We start from the raw sequence: 23591 nt of genomic DNA, 5'->3' as shown, positions 1-23591 counted from the left end.
TATTGTTACTATTTTAAAAGAAAAGTAGTATCAGTTTGCCTTTCAGATAATCTTTTGGGACTTGATTAGAAGATAAAACGTGTTGCTCTCCATGTAGCAGGCAAATGGGAGACCCACATATTACTATTGTAAAAACCTGATAACTGGTGGTGGTGGTTGATACTGTTGTCATCAACACCATTTTTAGCCTGTCTTTCTGTCTGTAAGAAGTTTAGAATAATAATAAACAGTAAACTCACAATGGTTAACACCAGAAAAATCAACGTTTATTTTTTAAAAAACCCACCTAAATCAATAAAACATTTTAAAAAGTATAAAAGACACAGCCGGATGAAAACAGTGAACAGTACCCTTCAAAAGTCTGTTGAAACAAAACAGCTTTGCTTACAGACCAGCAGTGATATAACTATGTGGACTTAAATGGGAAGGGTATTCCACAAAGTAGACACCATTACCAGAAAGCCCCCTGCCCATTCTGGCTTCTTTGGCAACATCATTGGCAAAGCATAAACTTTAAGATGGGCTCCAATACTTGTTGCAAATTCTTCACCACTTTTGCCCGGACATCCTAGTTGCTTCCTTGCCCATAAATCTCTGGGGAAAATAGGAAGATTGGCCAGGCTGTTGTCAGCAGGAAACACCATTTACATGATGTTATGCTAACCAATCACGTCAACCTTGTTTTAACAGGGGAGCAAGAGCTAAGACAGCCAGGAATTCCCTGAGAACACTGGAAACCTAGTGGATTCGTTGAAGGCTACCCCACACCTGCTCAGGCTGCAAGTGCCCAGTAGTCAAACTTTCAAGGGTTACTTTCTGCTCAGAACATTCTTTCGCAAAATTCGGAGCCTTGACATCACCACATCCCAGTCTGCATAAGCCCCTTCAAGGTGACGGGATATCTCTGTTCCTGCTTCGTAACTCTGCCGACCGTGAAGTAAACGCCAGTTGTCAAACACTACTATTTCACCTATAAATATGACGAAGGGTGCGTTTTAGAATACAATTAGTAGTAAACATGTATAGAGTTTTTGAAAATGTGATAGACCAGGAGAAGTGAGAGACCAGGAGAAGCCTGGCCCAAGACATTTTGGCACCTGAGGTGAACCACAAAATGGTGCCTCCCTCTCTACCAGGGAAACAAGGGTGAGGGAAGATCTACATCAGGAACTGGGGGGCGGGGAGGAGGATATATATCTACATTGGGGTCTGCTGCCCCTGTGGATTCTGCCACCTGAAGTGGTTACCTCATGAGTGGGTCAATCCTGCTCATAGCTGACAATGTTTTGTGTTAGTGAAGCCCCATCAAGCCATTTTTTAAAATGGATGTGGCAATGCATATATAAATAATACAAATTTATTGGTTTTTATTGCACTAGCCAAATAACATCCAAAGAAGGAAAAGAAAGGGGAACACACACACACACACACACACACGTCACTACATAGCTAGAGAAGAATGACAATAAAGTTTTGAGCAGACCCAAGAGTAGGAATGTTGGAGAAATTCAGTGCAGTTCACATTTTTAAGGTGAATTTTCCCATTTCATGAAAAAAAAATGCAAATTGGAAAAAAAATCTCTCTTTCAAAATTCACGCCTAACCTATTTTTGGTATTCAATTCTCTCATCAAGAGAATGTGTACAAAATTGTATATATTGCGGAAAATGACATAAAAATGCAAGAGAAATTCCTTGCAAAAAATGTACGTAAGTCAAAATTGCATGCAATGTGTATATTAGGAGAAATATGCACTAAAATGCTGGTGAATTCTTTTTTTTTAATTGCAACCTATTGAGGAAATGCAATGAACTGTATTTAAGACTTTTAAAAAAATGGGAAACAGAGAGAAACCACAATTAGCAGATTCTTCACTCCTGCATAAGAAAATTGCTTGCTACTGAAAGCATTTTGGCTTATTATGCAGCTACTTTACTTACCTGGTTTCATTTTGTAGATGCATTTATTATCCTTGCTGTTTAATAAATCAACATAGTCCTTGAGAGCAGCATAAAATGGCTTTACTTTCTCAGCAGGTATATCAAATACTGTGTCTCTGGTTGCATTGTTGAAGTTGATACGAACCACTTCACCTTTCTCATCCACACTGTTGAGATATATACATAGGGAGAAAAATGTGCTGTCCTGAAACTATTTCAACAGGTTTGGTGTAAGAAAACATAATTTGTAATTATTTGAAATTGTTTCATCTTATAAGGCTCCCATAGCAGCAGTTCTTCACTACCATGCAGTGCTTTGCTAAGGGTTATGGTAACCAAAAGCAGAATTAAAGATATAAAGATAAATTTATCCTCCCCCCCACCCGCAACCCTCCCCACCAAAGTATATTACAACTTAATACATCTAATACTTTTTTTGAAAAAGCTGTTGTTGTTTTTCTTGTCCACAAGATGGCAAGCTCACGTTTTGTTACTGAAATGGTGCAAAATGATAGCTGTTGCCTGTAATTCAAGATTAAACAGCTAGGCAGTGCCATCAGTACAGGATGATATTGGTACGGTATAATCAGATGCTTCTTTGTTACTTACTCTATAATTTTTTGTTTGGACTGCATGGAGAAATCGCAGTAATCAACTCCAATATCTGTGAAGTCCACGTAGGTGGAGGTCAGGATTTGGAAGGCTTGAGGGTTTTGCTCCTTAAGCTTGTTTGCTACATGAAATCCATCCACAACTTCACTTTCTCCCCCAGTAGAAGTCTGTTTTATACAATGGAGTAACTGAATCTGTAACAAATTAATGCCACGTTATAACAGGCACCGATCTAGAAATGTCCCCTTTCATAGTCATCAGTTTATTGTTGTGGACTACATTTTTATTTTAAAAAATCATTTCAACTCTGAATTAGCTTTGCTTTTACCTATTGCAAACACAACCTAGGCCTTCAGGGTGGGCTGGACTAGTTTTTTTTTTTAAATTGAAAAAGGTTCTGACTCAGTACAGCTTTACTCCTGTTTTCTACCAGTATTGCTCCAGTGGCAAATGGTTATAATACTTAAAATGAAATCTGGATCAGGCCTAGATCATCCATCATATGCACAGATAAGTATATGCCATCACTTTATCTCTCTTTCCTGGCAGGAGAGATGCCATTTCAGTGCAAACACAAAAACAAAAACAAAAACAAAGCTGGCTAATAAGGGCCTGCTGATCAGTAGCCATTATACAGCTGCTTGATTCGATTTTTGCAATTGCTCCTGAAAAATGTGGGGGCAGTTGTACTCAGGTAGTTGCAATTACTCTAATTAAAACTAAGACACTGGGTATGTTTATGGTGCAAAAATTATGGGGAGCTTTATTAAAGACTCTTAAGTCTAATCATACTGTAAAACATCGGGCTAAGTGAATATAAAACTGCCTAAGCACTGATTTCTGCTCACTTGATGTTCCTACAGGTAAGACTACTAATCACCTTTATCTGCAAGACTGTGGAAGGAAATCAGTGGTGTCTGCCCATGACTGTGGCAGTAGCAGTAAGGAGTAGGGCTGACTAATGACTGTGTGTGTCAGCTATCATGCCTTCAATCCTTTCAAACCAGCAGGGATAGAACCCAGACCTGTCCAAATTTGGAGCTTTCCTGGAGTCCCCGTTATTTACTAAAGTGGGGCATGGTATAGGAGGAAGGGGTCCAGAGGTAACAGAGCCTCTGTTTTGTTAAGCCATGGAAAATGGAGTTCCATTTAGGTACTACTGTGAGAATGCACAGCAGCATCCAGCGACATGGGAAAAGTAGAGCTACGTTTTCCATTGTTCCTAGTGGCCATGCTCACTACTGCTTTCCTTGTGGCAAGGAGTTCCATGGGCGTACTTTCCTCAAGAACTGACCTTTGCTCTCGAGATATTGTGACTCAGCCTTTTGGGCAGAACTTGCTGATCCAGAGACTCTAAGTCAAGAAGGTTTTTAAAAATATATTTTCCTCCTTCTGAGCCCACCCCACTGTAATCACCTTCTGTAAATTCTTCTCCAGTTCTGACTTCACACTCAGCTTGTACTTTATTCCTCCTCCAGCTGCCAGTTTCTTTCATCCCTCCTCCCTATTCCTTTTACATTCACTTCTTCCCCTTATAACTTCTTTCCTTTCTTACCTCTTTCCTTTTGATACCCAGTTTATTGATTTATAACATAATTATTTTACTAATACCAATGAATGGTTAATATCTATTACATTACATCACTTTCTAATTTCCTTCAGCACTTTCTCAGGCCCTTTCTTTCACCTCAGAGGAGGGAGACGTCCCTTCCTCCCCTCCTTCCCAACTAGCTTTACTCAGTATGCAAGGAGTTCCTGGTGCTGGCATTGGCTCAGAAAAAAAGCCAAAGTACAGCAGGGCAGGGCAAGCAAGTGAGGAGGCACTGGGCCGGATGTGGCACTGAGGCCCACCTTGCAGCAGCCCAAGGTTCACTGGTGAGTCTCAGCCCACCATCTGAAAAAGACTGTTGTGAAGGTGGGGCGGGAGAAAACAATATTTTTGGAGTCACTTTTTCCTACTCTTTGCAAAACATTTTGGCAACATTTCAGATAGCATCGTAAAATTAGGCAGACTGAGAGAGCGTGTAGATGGCAGATTGCTTCCAAAAATGAAAAAAAAGACAAAACAAAACACCATTTCTGTTTCCTAAAAGTATTTCTGAATTGAAAAAAGATTGTGGCTAACATCATATGGCAGTGTGTGATTCTTGGCACATGAGACAGTGAGCTAAGCTTCTCACATGAGGGATACCCCTCTGTTTCCACGCCATACCCGCTTGTACAGCATTGAAATGAATTTTCAAGGTAGCGCAGTGAAAGATCTGGCACCTCTTTAGAAGCACATGATGCTGGCCTGCTCCATTCATTAATAACATGATTGCTACAAATCGTCTGAGGGCCTTGAGCAAAAGTTTCCGACAGCATCTGTGGTCTGCACATTAATCTTCCGCCTGTGCTAATGCAGACAGAAAGGCAGAGCTTTTGTCACCATGTCATAAGTTCAGTAGGTTATTCAAGCACTGGACAGACATGTTTTTTCCATGTTCTCCACTGAAATGCCTTTGCTTCTCGACAAATGGATGCTTTCTTGTGGGCAAGGGAATTTGAAGGCTGTCCTGCCCCCACTGCACATTTCTCAAAGCTACAGGTGAATGCCGAGTAGCCTTTGATTTAGGAGAGTTGCTTTGTCTACATGAGCCTTCCACAACCTGGTGCCGTCCAGATGTTTTGGAGTTTAACTCATATATATATATATATTAGAATACATACAACCAAACTTCACTTCTTATACAATCTTTTTGGACTTCCATCAGCACCTCTGATGATCCACCATTCTTATCACATCTTCTGCATTTCTTAAATTCATATTGGAGTTTAACTCTCATCAGATCCCCTGGGGGACACCAGGTTGTGAAAGATTGGTCTACACCAGTGTTTCCCAAACTTGGGTCTCCAGCTGTTTTTGGACTACAGCTCAAATCATCCCTAGCTAGCATGACCAATGATCAGGGATGATGGGAATTGTAGTACCAAAACAGCTGGAGACCCAAGTTTGGGGAACACTGGTCTCTACACAGAGAACTTAATGGAATTAGTATAAGCTCCACCAGAAGGTGTATTCACACTTTTCAATTTGTACTTCTGCAGACTTATTGGCAATCAACAGGGGATTATAAGACTCTGTTGGATGTTGATCGTATGCAGTTGGCATATGGCTGTAGGACCTGGTTAAGGTCACGTGAGACCACTTTAAAGATCTCTCACTTTTTCCTAGTGGGAAAGCGGTGTTCAGTGATGTAGGTGCTTGTTCCTCTGAAAACTTCTCTGAAAACGGTCACAGAGCTCCATCTTCTTCTCAATCCTGTTCCAACATAGATACAGGACTACTGGCTTAGACCATATGAAGATTCAGCTGTTGAAAAGATCTTGTAGTTGTTGCTATTGTGCAATTAATACTGTCCTCATTTTATTTACAGATGTCTCCCCATCTCTCGCAGTTTGTAAGATCTACCACCCACTATGGCATCAAAACACCAATAATACGAAGCTGAATCATATTTTTTTTTAGAATCTAAACTTCTGTTTTCTGAGGTTCTCATGGGTAGCCAACATAGTGACCTCCAGATGCTAGTGGACTACAGTTTTCATTAGCCCAGCAAAAATGGCCAATGCTCAGGGATAATAAGAGTTTTAGTCCCTCAACATCTGGGGGCCTCATGCTGTCTGCCCCTCTTGTAGATTGTTGAGACCCAACTGAAGCTGAATCCAGAAAGAATAACATAATGGGTGACAGGTTGTATGACGAACTGGTGGGATGGTATAGCATCTGGGAATAAACTTTGGTCACTGAGAATAAGGGAGCAGCAGCTTGATCAATAGCTAAGTGATCTTTTCAACAACTAAATTCTCCCTGAGCTTACAAGATAATGATAGGTAGAAAAGTAAATAAAAAACATGGACAAACATAGGTTTCAGATAAGATGGTTTTCTCCTTGCCTCACTAGACAGCAACACTGCATGTAGGAACATTGCTTCCTCTTACCCCAGGTGGAAACTGAAGAACAGGGTAATCAGTATGAAAACTCAGCTTCTCAGTTGTGTAAGCCACATTGTTCGCATCCGCTTTGTCTTGAACTTGCCATGTGGGACTTTGTAATGAACAAGAAAGAAAAAACAGAGTGGTTGGAGAAAAATGTAATAATCTACCTGTAAATCTGGCTACTTTAAAAAATTGGCGGGTCATAAAATGTGAGTCATCATTTTTATGAGATGACTATTTTAGAACAACCAGGACAAGAGGGGAAAGGGTTAAAGCTCTCTTCCCTGCTAGCTATAATCTTGATAATTACCACTTCCCCAGCAGCTCCCATTTGCATTTACGCATTTAATGTCATGGTTAGAAGAGACATTCCTCAGTCTCTCTTGCATAGAAGGGAATACTTTTTAACATCACACTTGTCGATATGCTGTTTCTGGAAGTACTTATAAATTCATTTTCATTAAGCGGTTAAAACTGTTTGATCAATCTAATCAATTGATTGTCTAAACACCAAAGCTCTAAGCATTATAAGCGCTCACTTGGAGTGTCTAGATGCCCTGCATTTTTCAGTGAAATTTAAGTTTTGATATTGCTTGGGACATCAAAGGGCTTCTTTACAAAACTTGCCTTTCAAGATAAAACAAATGCGCCAATCATAAATATTGAGCTATATACACATCTCATTCGTTCCCCTTCGAAGTTAAGAGCAGGCTGCACAACTAATGCTCCCTATTTCCCTCTGCATTTCCCAAGATTAATGAACTAACATGAACAATAAAGAGCGCCTTTGCTGGCAACAGGGACAGATTATACAGGGTGAAATGGTTGAAATATAAGGGAACATAGAAGACGACAACACATTGCAATGCAGCCAAAATATAAAGCAGAGACCAAGACTGAAAACCACATTCTCTGGTTCAAATAAACTTTGGGTGGTGGAATCCTGTCAATATCAAAAGCATAATACATAGATCAGACATTGTTTAGGAAGTGCCTGTCAATATATGCAACCCATGTCGTAGCTCATGAAAATAATTTAAAAGGAAATATTTAACATATATTTGGTGTAGAACCAATATTCAAGACATTGCCCACTGAAAACAGAGAGAAAGTTTATTTTATATCACACCTCAACTAAATATTTATCTGTTATTATTTACCTGTTGTTATGTGTTCAAGGATTTGAGTCAGACCTAAAATCTGCAAGCAGAAATTCTAGAAAGATGTGAATGGTAGTCACAAGACTATTTAAATGTCATGGGGAATGCCATATGATTGTATGGTACATTATGTACTCAAGAGAGTGTGAGCTCAATTCTGAAATATGACAACCTCAACCACATTTCCACCCTGCTCAATTTGTATTATGTCATCTGGGCTTGATGGTATGTTTGGCCTCTTTAATTAAAAAGGCTCCAAAACAATTCACTGGTTCCCAAGAAATTTAACCCTTGTGACTTGGTTGCTTCTGAGGAAAGCTATTTAAAGAGGGTGATAGCTTTCTTTTGTTTTGTTTAATCTGCTTGCATCCCGTGCGATTAATGCACTGGAACATTACACCCATGCTGAGGGATACAAAATCAAATGCAGCCCAGTACAAACTTGGAAGACTAACAGAGGAAGCTGTAACTAAGAGGCAAGGAACCCAAAGTAAAGATGCTTGAAGAAAAGAGGAATGAAGTAATGGAGGATACAGGAGTTGAAGGAAGAGGTTGGAGAACCCAAGGAGACAGGAAAACTCCATATTAGAGGGCTGAATAATGCTGGTTCGTGGTGGGTGAAACACCAAGATGTAAATATGGGGGATATTTTCTTCCAAGGCAGTTGCTCTTTCTATACCCTAATGCTACTTATCTTGGGTGCTGTAAGTCAGGATCATTTAAAGTCATCTAGTAGCAGGTGGCGCTGTTGGTTAAAGCCTCAGCGCCTAGGGCTTGCCGATCGAAAGGTCGGCGGTTCGAATCCCTGCGGCGGGGTGCGCTCCCGCTGCTCGGTCCCAGCGCCTGCCAACCTAGCAGTTCGAAAGCACCTCCGGGTGCAAGTAGATAAATAGGGACCGCTTACCAGCGGGAAGGTAAATGGCGTTTCCGTGTGCGGCTCTGGCTCTGGCCAGAGCAGCGATGTCACGCTGGCCACGTGACCCGGAAGTGTCTCTGGACAGCGCTGGCCCCTGGCCTCTTAAGTGAGATGGGCGCACAACCCCAGAGTCTGTCAAGACTGGCCCGTACGGGCAGGGGTACCTTTACCTTTTAGTAGTGTTGTGTTAGGCATCATATGATATCTCTCTCTCTCTCTCTCTCTCTCTCTCTCTCTTTCTCTCTCTTTGTGAGCAACAGATGACGATGATTATTTTTCTATCTTACAGGAGTAGCTCCAACAAGAAGGTACATGAATGCATCACTTACTGTACTTTCACCCTCTTCTGCACAGATCAACTGGCTCTCAAGATGACCAATGACAAAGTGCAATATATAATGTGTCCCATATGTTAAAAAAAAATACAAATAGCAGAAAGACTCACAGATATGCTTTGTTTATTGCCCTATTTGTATCATTGTGCTTCCAGAATACATCATAGTTTATTTTTGTATCTGTGAGTCTGTTTTTTCTTGTCTAAAGATGATCAACCAGATCTTCCTTGCAAGTATGATTTATTGTATAGCAACTTGTTTTGATTTTTGAAATTTAGGAACCCAAATCTTGGGTTTTGCTTAAGCATGCTATCAAACACAGGTCTTCAACTGGTGTTGGCCTGAAAAAAGGTGAATTGCAACAGGAGCACTGCCACTGTGCAAAAGTTGTCCACGGGTCTGCTAGGCTATAAAGGCAACATTTCACAGTTTGGCTTCTATCTCTGTCCCTTTTCTTTGGCGCAGAGGGGCAAAGTCATCTGCAAGAACCAGCTTTTATTATCCACACAGGCCTCTGATTTCATCATGTGTCTGGGACTCAAGTTCTCTGGCCTAACAATTACTTGTATCTAAAGTGCTTGTAAAATTTAACTACAATTCCACGGATCGGGAGGGTATGTTTTAAAATAATTCTTTAATTTCCCCCCTTTGACTTTTTTATTTTTAAAAAAGACAGTTCATTTGATCCACATTGAAATATGGCTGTGCTAAACTTTCCCTTTCTACAAATTTGCCAGCCTAATTAAATATGCAATTTATAGATTAGCAACTGCACAGTGGATTGTTGTTTTTGTTTAGTCATTTAGTCATGTCCGACTCTTCATGACCCCATGGACCAGAGCACGCCAGGCACTTCTGTCTTCCACTGCCTCCCGCAGTTTAGTCAAACTCATGTTCGTAGCTTCAAGAAATCTTTCCCAGCATCAGGGTCTCTTCCAGGGAGGGATGTGCCATAGAAGAGTGCATATCCATTGTCAATGTTTGTTTAGTGGGCCACTAGGACTAATTATCTGTTCTTTTTTCATACATTTTGGAAATGGCAACATCCCAAATTTTATTTGTTGTTGTCAGTGACCAGATAATTTCAGCCTAGCAAGACGAAGGTTTTGTTTTCCTTCAGTCATTCTCTTAGTACTTGGCTGAAACATTTACTTCCTCTCTCTTCATTAGCAAGTGACGGACTAATGAGAGAGAAGGATCTCCTCCACTATTCTCAGCATCAGAGTTGGATGGCCCTATTTCCTCCATCCACACCATACTATGCTTAGCCAACCCTGCATACACCAATACAGTATTCATGTGGCCTTGTACAAAAACATTATCGGGGGAAGCAAATCATTGCTGCTTCTGGAAGGAATGTGACTCTTCTAGCCAAGTCTTAGGAGTATTTTTCTTTCTTCTGTTTATTTTAAATAGCTTCATCCATAGAAGAGAGAGACATTTGTTGTTTATCACACTGTTAACTCTCAAAAGGAGATGCTAAAAATAAAAGAGATGTTTAGCTGGAATTGTTATTATCCAAGAGGCGAAAAACATGAAAGGTATTCTTTGGCTCCCTCTTCCCGATGTTCTGGATTTTGTGTCTAAAATAGTAAAATCTTTAACTAACAGAAATGGCAAAATTACAGATGGTAACATTCAAATGTGGCATGCCTTTTCTCCTCTGCTTCCCTCCACCCCATTTACAAGTCATCAGAGAGAATCAATCATCAGAACTGTAGATATTAATGATGGTTGTACAAGCGATTGTGTTGCAACAGGATTTGCCTTAGGATTTGTGCAACTTTTAATGCAAGCGTAACTCTGCGATCATCATCTGAGGTCCTTCTTCATGTACCTACTCCACAAAAGGCCTGGAGGGTGGCAACCTGAGAATGGGGCTTTGCGGCAGTGGCTCCTCGTTTGTAGAATGCTTTCCTCAGGGAGGATGGTTTGACGCCTTTCTTATCTATCTTACAAGGGCCTGTAGATTGGCAAAAAGTAGACCATGACAACTGAATAGGCTAGGGCAGCTGCAGAGAACCTATCGCCTTCCAGATATTACTGAACTACAACTCCCATCCTCCAGGGCCACTGGCCATGGTAACTGTGGCAGATGGGAACTGCAGTTCAGCAACATTTGGAGGGCCAAATGTTCCCCATTCCTGGCCTAGGGTCAGAAGGCCAAATGGTTGAGACTGTTAGGGATCCACAAGTCTGAATTATGAATGTCTAAATGATAACATTTTCATGCCAATCACTTTCTAGTGTGACAGAGAGCTTTCAGCTTAGGACAGTGTTTCACAAACTTTTCTCTCTGGGCCATTTTCAGAATAAAAATTTGCTCATGACCACCGAATTTCTTGATAAGATATAGATTGGAAAACAAAAATAAGTAACTTCTAGCAGTGCTTGATTTATATCATAGAACACAGCTATGTTAGAATATGATCATGGGACATCCCGAAAGTATAAATTCAGCTACATAAATTATCTGCAAACTATAATTATACATGTGTCTCTTACATGTGTACCTTAAGTATGTATACAAACTCAATGAGAGGTGTGAGCTTGCTTTTGCCAGGTAATCTCATTTATATTAGGTCTAATTTGAGACAAAATCTCATCTCCTCACCAATAAAAAGAAGCCTTTCTCTTTTCTGATCTTTCATATTTGTCAAAATTGAAAATCCCTGATCATAACAATACAACATGGAGAACTATAGAAGAATAGCCAATGCTATTGAAGAGAGGCATGGATACTTTCTGGTTGTATATACACATAAAAAACATTACTATGCTATGCTATGCTATGCTATGCTATGCTATGCTATGCTATGCTATGCTATGCTATACCACACTGAAATGTTTAAATGTTTCTTTGATTGTCCATGAATCTTCCTGCCAACTAATTGCACTACTTGCTGGTTCAGTTCAGGACCAGGCCCCATTTAAAGCACTGTGCTGAACTTTAAAGCCCTAAACAGTTTGGGACCAGGTTACCTGAAGGACATATTTACCTGCACTCTAAGTTCAATCTTCAAGGCCCTGCTTGTATGTCCCCACTTGGGTAAGTGCAATCAGGTTGGTAGGCAAAAGGGACAGGACCTTTCTCAGTGGTGTCCCCAGGACTGTAAGACTATATTTCAGCTGAAATTTGTAATGCCTTATCTTTGCAGGCCTTTAAATGGGCCCCTAAACTAAGGTTACCAGACATCCCCGTTTCCCGGAGACAGTCCCTGAATTTACAAATCAGTCCCCTGACAAAATCCTATCATTCCTACTGAAGTTGAAAAGTGTCCCCGTATTCACTGAAAAAAAATTTGGTAACCTTACGGCCTAAACGGCCTTCTCTTAAATAAGGATTTCATTAGTTTGCTGCATAAATTTCCCTGAATTTCTGGAACTGCTATAAATTTGTGTAATTTTATCATTCTAACCGGGTTGAAAGTTTTGTGATTAGATGATAGAATGGGGGAAAACAGTACACAACAGAAACAGGGATGCAAAACCTTGCATTTCCATCATCTCTGTAAAGTATCTTGCTAGAATCTTGTACCACTGATTCTATCACTATGGAGAAAAATTAATGCAAACTCATTCTGTGCCAGTGTATTGTATACTTGAAACAACTGGCTGGAAAGCTTTTGCACCACATAAATTTATCTGGCTGCATAACTATCACTAATGCAAAGAAAATGCTGAATTGATAGTAAAAGAATAAATTAATATCTCTGTACTCCCACCCCTGGAGTGATGTCAAGCAGCAATATGGGTCATAAATTTGACAAGAGCAAGCATATGTAAAAGCTTTAACTTACCCATAAAATGTGAGGCGAAGGAATCCAATACGTTGCCCAAGTTTAAGCAGCTCTCCCTGTCTGCTGGCAGCTCCCGTTAAGAGCACGATCCCTGTCCTTTTAAGGGTGACCAGCCACTTGTATGCACTTTCATCACTGTGCAAGACCTCTTCAAAGGCCAGAGTTGGCAGCTGCAGATCAGAACCCCAGTATTGACGTTCTGTAAAAGCCACATTAAGAAAAGGGAATACACAAAGAAGTATTAATGATTATTACATTGTTAATGAGAAGTACTAATAATAAGTACTAATTAATGAGAAGTATTAATAAGATCTATTTATTTCAGCGTTGCAAACTGGAGTCTATCATCAGGACACACAGAGCTGAACAACTCCACTTAAAAGAGGACTCTTTGAACCCCTCACAGTGCCGTTGTAGCATTTTGTTAGCCTTACATGAAAACAATGCAGCCAATCTTTTTTTGTACGGCTTCTGAAGGGCATCTGCATCTGCCAAAGGGGAAAACGTTCCTCATTGTTAATGTATAGGGGATACTAAGTTCAAAAACTAACCCCTGGGACATTTCCAGGGAAAGGACTTTGCTCTTTTACAGTGTGTACAGAATGCTGCCTATTGTATAAACAGACACAAGCTTTAAAAGCAATTCTAACAAGCCATTTGCCTCTTGCGTTATGAACCCACCCAACTAAAACCTATCCAGTCTAGCTGAAGATATTTTTTCTTTGTGTGCACAGCACTCCAAATCTGTCTTGTCTCAGATGTTTGCAAGTTGAAGGTTTTCAAGCACTAAGTTAAGAGGCAAGATGCTCCAGGTTCAGCCACTGTTACTGGAGCACGGAGAATGCAGGGGCTCAAAGAGCCTGTCTTCATGCTCTGCCTATATGCACCCCAAAGCATTTGAATTGTCACTGTTGCAGACAGGATGCTGGATTAAAAATGGACCCTTCACCTGATCAGGAAATGCTCTTTCTATGCTCACATGGAGTAAAACCCATGCACTTTCCCAGGGTTATTATTATTGTCTACTTTACTTTCAGTGATGCATGTGATGATTCAAGATTTCTCCTGGAATTCTTGGTTTACCATCAGATGGTCTAAAACTGCTACTGGATCATGAATGGAAGAAAAGAGCCTTTACTGCAACTATCTATACAGCAGTAGCATAATGCAAGCAAAGATACACAGACCCAACAGAAGCAAACAAACTAATTATGAGCACAATGTGTGTGGGTGTGCCAGCACATAAGTACATACAGACCACCCAAATGACTTGACTTCATTGGAAATTTTTCTCTATAATAAATTCAGGTAGCCAAGGAAACTTGCTAAGCATCCTTTGCCAATTACTTGATTGCTAAGCAGTTAGATTATGACAGGGGAAACATATTTCCTACTGGTCTTCAGGAGAAATGAAGGAGAAATTAAGACATGGCAGGGCAGTTATAGTTGCTTTAGTCACGCATTGGGTGAAGATTAAGCCATTCTCCATTTACAGCGAAATCAAAGCACATGGACTCTCCCCACTCCCGTTGTGCAGTCTCCTCATGGTTTGTCAAGCCCAAACACCTCTTCTCTGATACCAGAACTGATCTTGATTGGGAGGAAAAGGCTTGCATGGCAGACTGGCGGGAAAGTATGAGGTGAGCGATTCACTCCCCTGACTTGCACTCCCACCTCCTTCTTTATACATGAATGTTATATTCCATCCATCTGTCTGGGTTTCCCCAGCCACTCTGGGCTGCTTCCAACAAAAATTAAAAATACATTAAAACATCAGTCACTAAAAACTTCCCTAAACAGGGCTGCCTTCAGATGTCTTCTAAATGATGGGAGGGCCTTCCACAGGGCAAGCGCCACTACCAAAAAGGCCCTCTGCCTGGTTCCCTGTAACTTGGCTTCTCACAGTGAGGGAACCTCCTGAAGGCCCTCAGCGCTGGACCTCAATGTCCAGGGAGGATGATGGGGGTGGAGATGCTCCTTCAGGTATACTGGGCTGAGGTTGTTTAGGGCTTAAAAGGTCAGCACCAGCACTCTGAATTGTGCTTGGAAATGTACTGGGAGCCAATGTAGGTCTTTCAAGACCATTTAATTTAACTATTATGAGAAGATTGGAAGAAATTTAAAGTTTACCTACAGAAACATTGTAAAATTAAGGAATGTTAGAAGGATGTTGGAATGAAGTTATGTGGTTTTAGCAGAAATGTTATAAAGGATTAAGTAAAAATGGATTGTTAATTGGTGAAAGAAGAGAATGTAAAATTACAGTATATTAAGATAAATTATTAGGATAAAAACAAAGATGGAAAGGATTTGCTGAAATATCCAACTGAACTAGAATACAAAAAAGGGAGGTGCGAGGAGGTCAAGGAAACAAGCAAATGAAAGATAAGTTATGGGAAGGTTTGTGTTTTTTAATTGTTTGTATTTTTCTGTCTTTTTTTGTTTTTACTTATTGTGATGCATTGTCTTGTGTGTGTTTTTTTTGCTTAATTTGGTGTTTTTTTTCTTTTTTCCTTTTGTAACCTTTAAAACTTGAATAAATATTTTTTTAAAAAAATAATAATAATTTAACTATTATGGCTGTCCCCAGGGCAAATGCTGATTGGCCCAGGATCCCCCACGCACATGGAAAAGCTCTATGAGCATACATCACAATGCATATAGACCTCTCTTTTGCAATTACTGAATATGTATCAGGCGGGGAGTGTGGCACATAACCAGGCTTATGAACACTTGCCCTGTCATATCGTGCAAAATAATAAGGATGAAAATGGTGTCTTCTGCTTCTTGTAAAAGTAAAAAAAAATTATTGAGTTAAACTAGTTGAAGCAGATGAAAGACTAAGGAAAAGGAAATTAATTAAAACAACCCCACTATTCATGGAAATTTCCCAAAGGATCATCTCAGAGCTGGTCACTGAACAGATGATCCACAATGAAAAAAATGTGTTTCAAGGATGTAGGAAACTACCCTGGATTATTAAGAAAGAAAAGAAAAAACCCTTAAATGACAATGGCTGTCACTTTTGAAATAGCTATTCCAAGCTGCCATGTGGAAAAGCTAATGGAAGGCTCTAAGAACCATCTGCTTAAAATTGCTTAAAAGTAGAACCTTTCTAATCACAAAATTAATAATTATCCCCTGGTAAAAAGCAGAGTTTGCACTGCACATACGAACACCTTGTGGAATATTATCTGCTTGTTATCATCACTCTCCTCTTGCCAAGCCAAATAAGATTAAATAATTAAGGATATTCTGTGAGTTCCTTCAACTAAACAACAAGGAAAGACATCATTTAACATTCCAACTGCTACTGAGAAGTTACAGTTTGTGAGAACTCAGAGTGGTGGTTCGTAACCTACTGTGAATGGCTCCTCCCACTCCCTACTCCAGCTCCTACCCCTTGCTCTGGGGCAGGGGCGCCAACTTGAATAAAATATGGGGAGGCCTGCCCTGCACAATCAATCACAAGATGTGGTGCACACATACCATTTGAATGGCAAAATCCATCAACTTGGGTAGGAGGGCTCAAATATTTTATGGGGGGGGGGCAAAGGGATCTTGGCCCCTAGGAGTTGACTCCTAAGCTCTGGGGGCAAGGGACCTTCTCTCAGCCCTTTGCCTGCCCTGGGATCTTCCCCAAACCCAGACCCATCAGCCCTCAATGCACTCAAACCACCTCCTTGGAACCTCAATCCAGTTCTCTGCCCTGCTTGCATGTTCAGAAGACAACCTACAGACAAGTGGAAAATCCACAGCTGAACTACGTGGCTGGACCTTTTCTGCAGAACATTCCTAAATCTACAAATGCTGTGGCAGAAGAAAATGGTCTCCAGTTCAATTATTAAACGTAGCTATTAAATCCAAGTTCTGTTTGGGAAAACAGACCAGCAGCAATAACTCTGCAGGCGTTGTTCGAGCCCACCATAAACTTAAAAGTGGTGGGTACTCAAGATTTTAAAGTTAACTTGGTTATTTATTTCACATGCTGTTTCTTGTGGCAGGTATGCATCTCAGTGTAGTCAGCAAAAGCTGCCCCGAGCAGACGACTGCAAGTAGTAAGAACAATTTTCTCCATTTGCAAGGTTTGCACTTTCCAACCACAGCTAGCATGTCTGATTCCTCTGGCTTAAGCCTGTTAGAGGGAGAGTCCAAGAAACACAACGCACACATCCTAATGTAAACCATCCACACAAACCATCCTTCTATCTGACTTTGTGTTTCTAAGAAGCTGCGGCCTGACTGACAAGTTGCTGATTTCCCCCCAAAATATTCCTAAAACGAAGAAAACACAGTGTGGTCCTTGAGGAGAAATGTAATCACACCTTATTAAATTCCTTAGCAAATCTGCTCCAACACACATTTTGCTTAGTGCTGGACTCAATAAACCGTGGTTGCTTCATTATAAACAAAGAATGGCTCTTCATGAGGGGAACGGAAAGTTGCTTCACAGATTAAGCCATTCTGACAGTAATAATTAAATTACAAAGCAAATCCAATAAAAGATAAATGTGTTTGCCTGATGCATAAGTCCTGTGAAAATTGATGGGTTTCACTGTATGCTTTATTCTCCAGTTTTTCTTGTCTTCCCTTATTTATTTGATTTGGCTCCTGAGGTCCCAGGAGCAGAACCCCATTCAGTGGGATGCTTCCGCTGGTGGGACAGGAAATTATTTTCATAGATTCCACCTTCTCCCTACAGTTGCTGGAAGACTTACTCCAGAGCACTTGAGGACCCTCCAGAAGAGCGTGTGTGGCTACAGGGAAAAGAGGAATGAGTGAAAATCACCTCCTTTCTCCTTCCATGAGATGGAGTCTTAGCTGGATCAAAGTCTCTTCCACAAAGCCATTGTAACAAGGAGAGTTGGTTAGGCTTAGATCTGTAGTCCTCTCCACTACTGACAAGGGGCCAGCCCAATACATTTTGTGGCCTGAGGTGAAAGACAAGATGGCCTCTTCTACTAATCCATGTACGGAAACTGACAACTGGTAGCTGAATATTACTTTAACACCGACAACAGGTTAGCTTCCATTCTCTGCACCCGAGGGTAGCAGGCTAGTTTAGAGATGGCAGGCCTGGCTATATGGCACAGACAGCTCCGTCTTTCAACACCTCACCTTACTACTATTACCACCACCACACTTGGGTAAAGTTGTATTCATTTTCTTGGCCATTCTTTGTTTGCAAGCGCTCTACAAAATGAAAAATTACTACCTGGAAATGAGGGAAGAAGTGGTTACATCATTATGTCCATTATGCCATTTCTAACACTCATGTATTATTGCTTAGAATGTTTCTATAAAAGGGGGCATAGTTTTCTTGACTGGTGACTGAAAGGCTTTCACACTGAGCACTGACTGTGATATACCAGGCTTTGTTCACTCATTTTTAACAGGGAATCCGCATGTGTTTCTCCTCCATTTTCCCAGACTTCAGAAAATCCAACTTCATTTTTTAACTCTATGATCCCAAGTGTTGATGACCTTTTGCACTGTCATTCTGGCCTGTATTGATTCCTCTGGCTTCTCAGTTAACTGTTTTTCCTCTTGAGGAACCTTTAATCATTCCTTTTCGAAATAGCATTATTTTTGTATCTGCTTCAGATACTGCTGTATTTTTTTATTTTCTGCCCCACCCCCAATGGCAGTGCAGGCATAACCATCACAGAAAGCACATTGAAAGAAGATTGTATAACAAAATTATATCATCCCCTCCAAAAAAGCAACAACAGTTGGGGCTGGAGAAAGGGGACTGTCCATTTGGCTGCAAAGTGTTAGAAGTCAGGAAACAGACTTACAATTCCACTTCCAGATTAAAGCAGAACAGTGATGACTGGAGGCTGCTAAATGGGTGCACATCTTGAACAAACATCAACAACAATAAAAATCATAATAGTTGAATCTGCAGCTATTTTCCAACAGCAGAGAAGAATAAAAAACGCAGCTCACATAAACATCCATTGTAGCTAGCCTAAACAAAATGTCTCAACAGCATGCCTCAATGGGCCAAGCGCTTCAAAATCTGGCAAATGACAAATGTTAACCAATTCCATAGATACAGGCTGAATGCAACAGAAAGTCATGATAGCACCAGAGTGGCTGACAGGGTTCATAGGAACATAAGAATTCTGCAGATATTCTTCTAGAGAATGGAAATTCACCATCCAGCATGGAAAGCGTTAAAGATGATTATCTTTCAGATTTACAAACACTTTTATTGAAAATAACTCAGTGCTCTGATGGTGTTTCCTGCTTGGCAGGAGGTTGGACTCGATGGTCCTTGTGGTCTCTTCCAACTCTATGATTCTATGATTCTATGAAATACCAGGTCAAAGCAGTATGTACAACATGCCTTCCCCTAAAATGTTGAAATAACTGGCTGTCCAAAAGAATAGCTTTGTCCCACAGAACAGTATATGAGATGTAACAATAAAGTGTTTTCTAAAATGCTTAAATGCTGGAAAAACAGCATTTGTGCCTAGCTATGCACCATTCTGCCATAGGGCTTTTCTAAATGACAGACTGGATTTGACTTTACCCTTCAAACTGTTGCCAAATCATTAATATTTAAAAAGTTTATTATCTGCAATGAAATTAAAGAATTTACAAAAAACGAAGTCCTTATGTATGTATATGCATAGTTAATAAATACATTTGAAAGGTAATAAATAAATATATAACTTTACACTAAATGTAAACTAACAGATAAACATATCATTATACACACATTACGATATATCCTCAATAAAGTGTATGGCTTTAATGAATCCTGTATTATACTGTTTCAATATTGAATAAATAAGCTTCATTTTTCAATAAACTTTTTGTCTTTTTGTCTTCCTTCTCTTATCCAGTTTCACCATATAAAGCATATCTCATACTCTAATCAGCCACAAGTCAATAGATGGTGAAGCAGAGTATTTAAACAGATGCCAAATTAAAAGGGCATTCCATCTTCTGACGCCAAGAAAGATTTCTGGAATATGGTTTGCATTCGCAAAGAAACACACAATTATGTTAGCTTTGTCTGCAGATTTGCATAACAAGTGGAAAATAGTGTCACATAAATATGCAGTCACCACTTATTATTGTTCTGATAATTTTTGTTTCTGTTAACTTATGAAGCATCTAATGACTGGCATTGTATACCACCCATGGGCTGTGTCAACTCAGCTTACACTTTGCTTTTTAATTCCCCCCCCCCCAAAAAAAAGATTGCTATTCTAATCCTGATTATTACCCTCTCCCATACTCAAACAGACCTGTCTATCCATCAGCCTGTGGAATTTGATCTCAACAATTTTCCTTCCTTCAATGAAGAGAGCACATTATTCCATTAAAAAAAAAAAATCAAGAGTAGCTGCAGCTTGAAAATCTATTAAGCAGCAGCTCTAAACAGGGACTGTGTTCCATGCCAGCGTTCCCTGCTGGTAAACCACCCCATTCACATTATTCATTATTCTACCATTTCATCATGGTACATATATTGTTTCCACTACTTAACCACAATCAGTAGAATTTCCACGTTGCTACTGTAGCACAGGGTTGAAGGTTACAAATTGTGGCAATGGAGTTGCTCAGAAATGCTAAAAAGACAGGCCAGGAATGCTCTGACAAGCTTACTTCTCACATCCAAAGCAGCCTTCAAATTGTTGCAGTGGGGAAAAAACCTGTTTATTTTTTATACAATTTGCAGGAAACTTTAATAGCTTAGATTTCAGAAGGAAGTCCAATAGTGCTCATTCATGCCTTCAAAATTATTTTTTTTACCACTGCTGATGAAAAACAGATCTATGTGCTATGAAGAAAAGGATCACACACTTTCCAGGAGACTGCATGGACCATAGACTTATCAATGAGCTATAACCGCTTTTCACATTTCTCAAGAATGTGTCATTCATTAGATGGACTGATAATATCAAGGTTTTCCCCTCTGGACACTATCAGCTTGATACTGATTGAAGTAGACATGCAAAGACTAGCATATTAAGCGGAAAAACTCTTTTACCCAGTAGTCTAACCATTAAAAAAAGAGAATGTATTGGGAGTTTTTCATATGAGGAGTGCATTCAGACATTTGATTCTCCCACTCTATTATCTTTTTAGATGCCTTTACATTGTCCGAGTATCATATGTATGCAGTACAGACGGTATAGACACAATATACTGTAACCTTCTTTCTATGTTTATGTAAGCGGACAAAATTCAGTGATGTAAGGCTGGAGAGGAAGGGCCCCGTGACTCCCAAGAGACAAGAAGTCTTTGGTTCTCTCCATCTTACAAAAAATAAAAAATAAAAAAATCTCCCTTGAACTACATAATTCAAGCTTCCATCTGTGTATAAAGTCAGAGCAAAATTCCAAAAAGCTGATCCCTTTCAGCAACGATTTCCTTTCCTGGAACTCATTTCAAGAACATTGTGCTAATGCACAGGCTAACAGAGGCAGTTTATATTATTCAATTAAAACATTTATGAGCAGTTTTCTTCATCTCTTTCAGGAGAAATCCAGATTTCTGAATTGTGAACAGCTCTGCCTGGGGAACAAAATAGCTCCTGTGTTATGTATTTTCTCCGAGTCCTCCCCACCCCCATCTTTTGAGGATTGAGCAAAACAAGAATGCAGAACTGCCTCCAAATAACAGCATGGGATCTGTTTACTAATTGGAGCATAATTCTGCGTAATGTGTGTGCACGCTGCCCAGAGCAGCAGCCTTGCACTTTTCTGAGAAATTTGCTTATTTCCAGTACTAACACTATTTTATGTAGTCTGCCTAGAGGTTTTCGTTGATTAAGTGATATATAAATCGTGTTACATTCATATAATGATGACATCCTAGCCAACTCTCTGTGTATAATAAAGTGCACAATGCAGTCCCTTGGTTAAATACTAGATGAAAAAGATAGGAGGAATGATCAAGTTAGATAAAATATGTGACGCCCTTTATCACTCATATATAAAATTCTGTTGTTATTAAAAATGGATTCCAGATCAATTGAGAATGGGGTTCCCTTAGTGCATTTACTACAGAAATGGTACGAATCTCTACCTGATAGAAATAATTCTTCCTGCATTTTTGCTCTTGCTTGTTCAGAAAAACATCTCTTCTTCAACCATTCAGCCTCAAATTCACTGGTGTGGTCATCTGGCCATACAATGCATACCTTAGTCCACAAAACAGAAAGAGACATACATTGAAAGCAGACCAGAATAATCCAAGAAGCATTTTATTTGCTTTGCTGTTTTTTCTTCTTTGTTTTGTTGGATTGGACTTCTAACTCATAATGAAAGCAACTGGCATGTGGTCTTGTTATGTGTGTGCAATCCTACACATGTTTAATTGGAAGGTGGTTCCATTAATTTAGCAGGCCTTTCTCCCTAGTAAGTGTGCTTAGGATTGCTGCCTAATAACCTCTTTCACTCTGAAGAGTTTGTATAGTGCAATGCTATGCATGCTTATTCAAAACTAAGTCCCACTGTGTTCAGTGAGGCTTATTCCCAGGTAAGCAGCATTAAATCACTGCAACAAAATGGTTCTACATATGGAGATTAATATATTATATGAAAACAGCTTCTCTCTCTCTCTCTCTCTCTCTCTCTCTCTCTCACACACACACACACACACACACACACATTACCTTTTTCTCCCTCTGTGCCAAAGTGACATTCTTGGCCCCAACATTGACATCCAGATTTTCAAGAAGCAGTTTGCGTGCTTTAGCAGAGTGCAGGAAGCACTCGGGGCACTGGCAATTGTCTCGCAGCCACACAGAAGGGTAAAGGCTCTTGCTCCCATCTTCCCAGTGGACACAGATAAACTGATTTGCCTCCAGAGCTTCCACTTTATGGATGGCTGCACTCGTGTTGAAGGCCTGAGCCGTCTGCGTTGTCCCCGGCATTGAATGCTGCCAAGGCCTCCTGCTCAGGGAGAAATGTTTTTGATGGCTGTGCTTGCCGTTTTGTGCTTGCAGCAGAGTTCGAGAACAGTCTTGGTGGACTTTGGTTCTTAACAAGTATTTAGCGATTGAAGTCCACATCTTTCCTTTTCCTTGTTTGATCTTCAGTACAGAAAGGCCTTTTCACCCTGTGAAATCTCTCTCCAGGTCAGTACTGTAAGAATAAAGCATACTGATGAAAGGCAAGAAGGAAGAAAAGGGATTCTGTTCAAAAGAATGTTACTTCTGGTCCCTGTCACCCTTTCATTCTGGCACATAATGTCTCCATTTCCCCCAACCCCCTTGAAGTTCTGAGCAAGTGTGTGGTTTTTTTTGGGGGGGGGGAGAAAGAAAAAAGTTTTAGCTTTGTACTGTATGCCTCAAAATTTGGACCCCAATACAAAAAGTCTGACAGAACCATGGTTTTGGAGAGCAGCAGATGTTGCAATCCCAAACAATTTTAAAGGAAATATTATTGGCTGTTCCAAAAGAAATAACTTGCACCCATTGGTTCCTCTCCATGCCCATAATATTGGATCAGCTGACACATCTGGCAAGTGTGGGTCCCTCAATGATCTGTTGCAACCACTTTTCTCTCACAGATCTACAGATACTGCATTTGAACCTTAGAAAATGAGGCTCTGTTTATAGTGGGTGAGATTCAACTAATGAGCCATGTCAGCCAAAGCCCTATTCTAGGACTTCCACTTGCACAATGGGCTTTCTTTCCTCTCTTCCTCCTGTGCCCCTGAAATTGTCTTAGGGTGTGGGGTGGAGAGAACTCATGGGGAGTAACACACAGGGGTAAGAGAAGGGAGATAATCTGAAATGTTTGCTCTGATTGATCAATATAGGCTTAGTACAACAATGAATTCCTCCTATTGCTGCTCAGAGGAATTCTTAACCAGCAACACA

At 40.2% G+C, this 23591-nt stretch overlaps 1 protein-coding gene and 1 long non-coding RNA gene across 3 annotated transcripts in view; one reads left to right on the top strand and one right to left on the bottom strand.

Annotated features, from left to right (window-relative positions):
- Window positions 1-244: 244 nt before the first annotated feature.
- Window positions 245-23591, bottom strand: part of BBOX1 (gamma-butyrobetaine hydroxylase 1) — a 37120-nt gene continuing 13773 nt past the window's right edge. For both annotated transcript variants that reach the window (XM_079969383.1, XM_079969382.1), the window contains exons 2-8: window positions 22380-22851; window positions 21791-21905; window positions 12743-12941; window positions 6535-6640; window positions 2550-2746; window positions 1941-2107; window positions 245-970 (exon numbers count right to left, since the gene is read on the bottom strand). In XM_079969383.1, the coding sequence (XP_079825509.1) occupies window positions 810-970; window positions 1941-2107; window positions 2550-2746; window positions 6535-6640; window positions 12743-12941; window positions 21791-21905; window positions 22380-22778 (1344 nt within the window). In that variant the 5' untranslated portion in view covers window positions 22779-22851 and the 3' untranslated portion in view covers window positions 245-809. The remainder of the gene's footprint in view (window positions 971-1940; window positions 2108-2549; window positions 2747-6534; window positions 6641-12742; window positions 12942-21790; window positions 21906-22379; window positions 22852-23591) is intronic.
- Window positions 6668-23591, top strand: part of LOC307216712 — a 427955-nt gene continuing 411031 nt past the window's right edge. The window contains exons 1-2 of the long non-coding RNA XR_013839281.1: window positions 6668-8304; window positions 8897-9728. This is a non-coding gene — a long non-coding RNA (uncharacterized lncRNA). The remainder of the gene's footprint in view (window positions 8305-8896; window positions 9729-23591) is intronic.

The sequence above is a fragment of the Podarcis cretensis genome (genome assembly GCF_951804945.1).
Source record: "Podarcis cretensis genome assembly, chromosome: 1".
Taxonomy (NCBI): Eukaryota; Metazoa; Chordata; class Lepidosauria; order Squamata; family Lacertidae; genus Podarcis; species Podarcis cretensis.
This window is presented reverse-complemented; position numbering and strand designations above follow the sequence as displayed.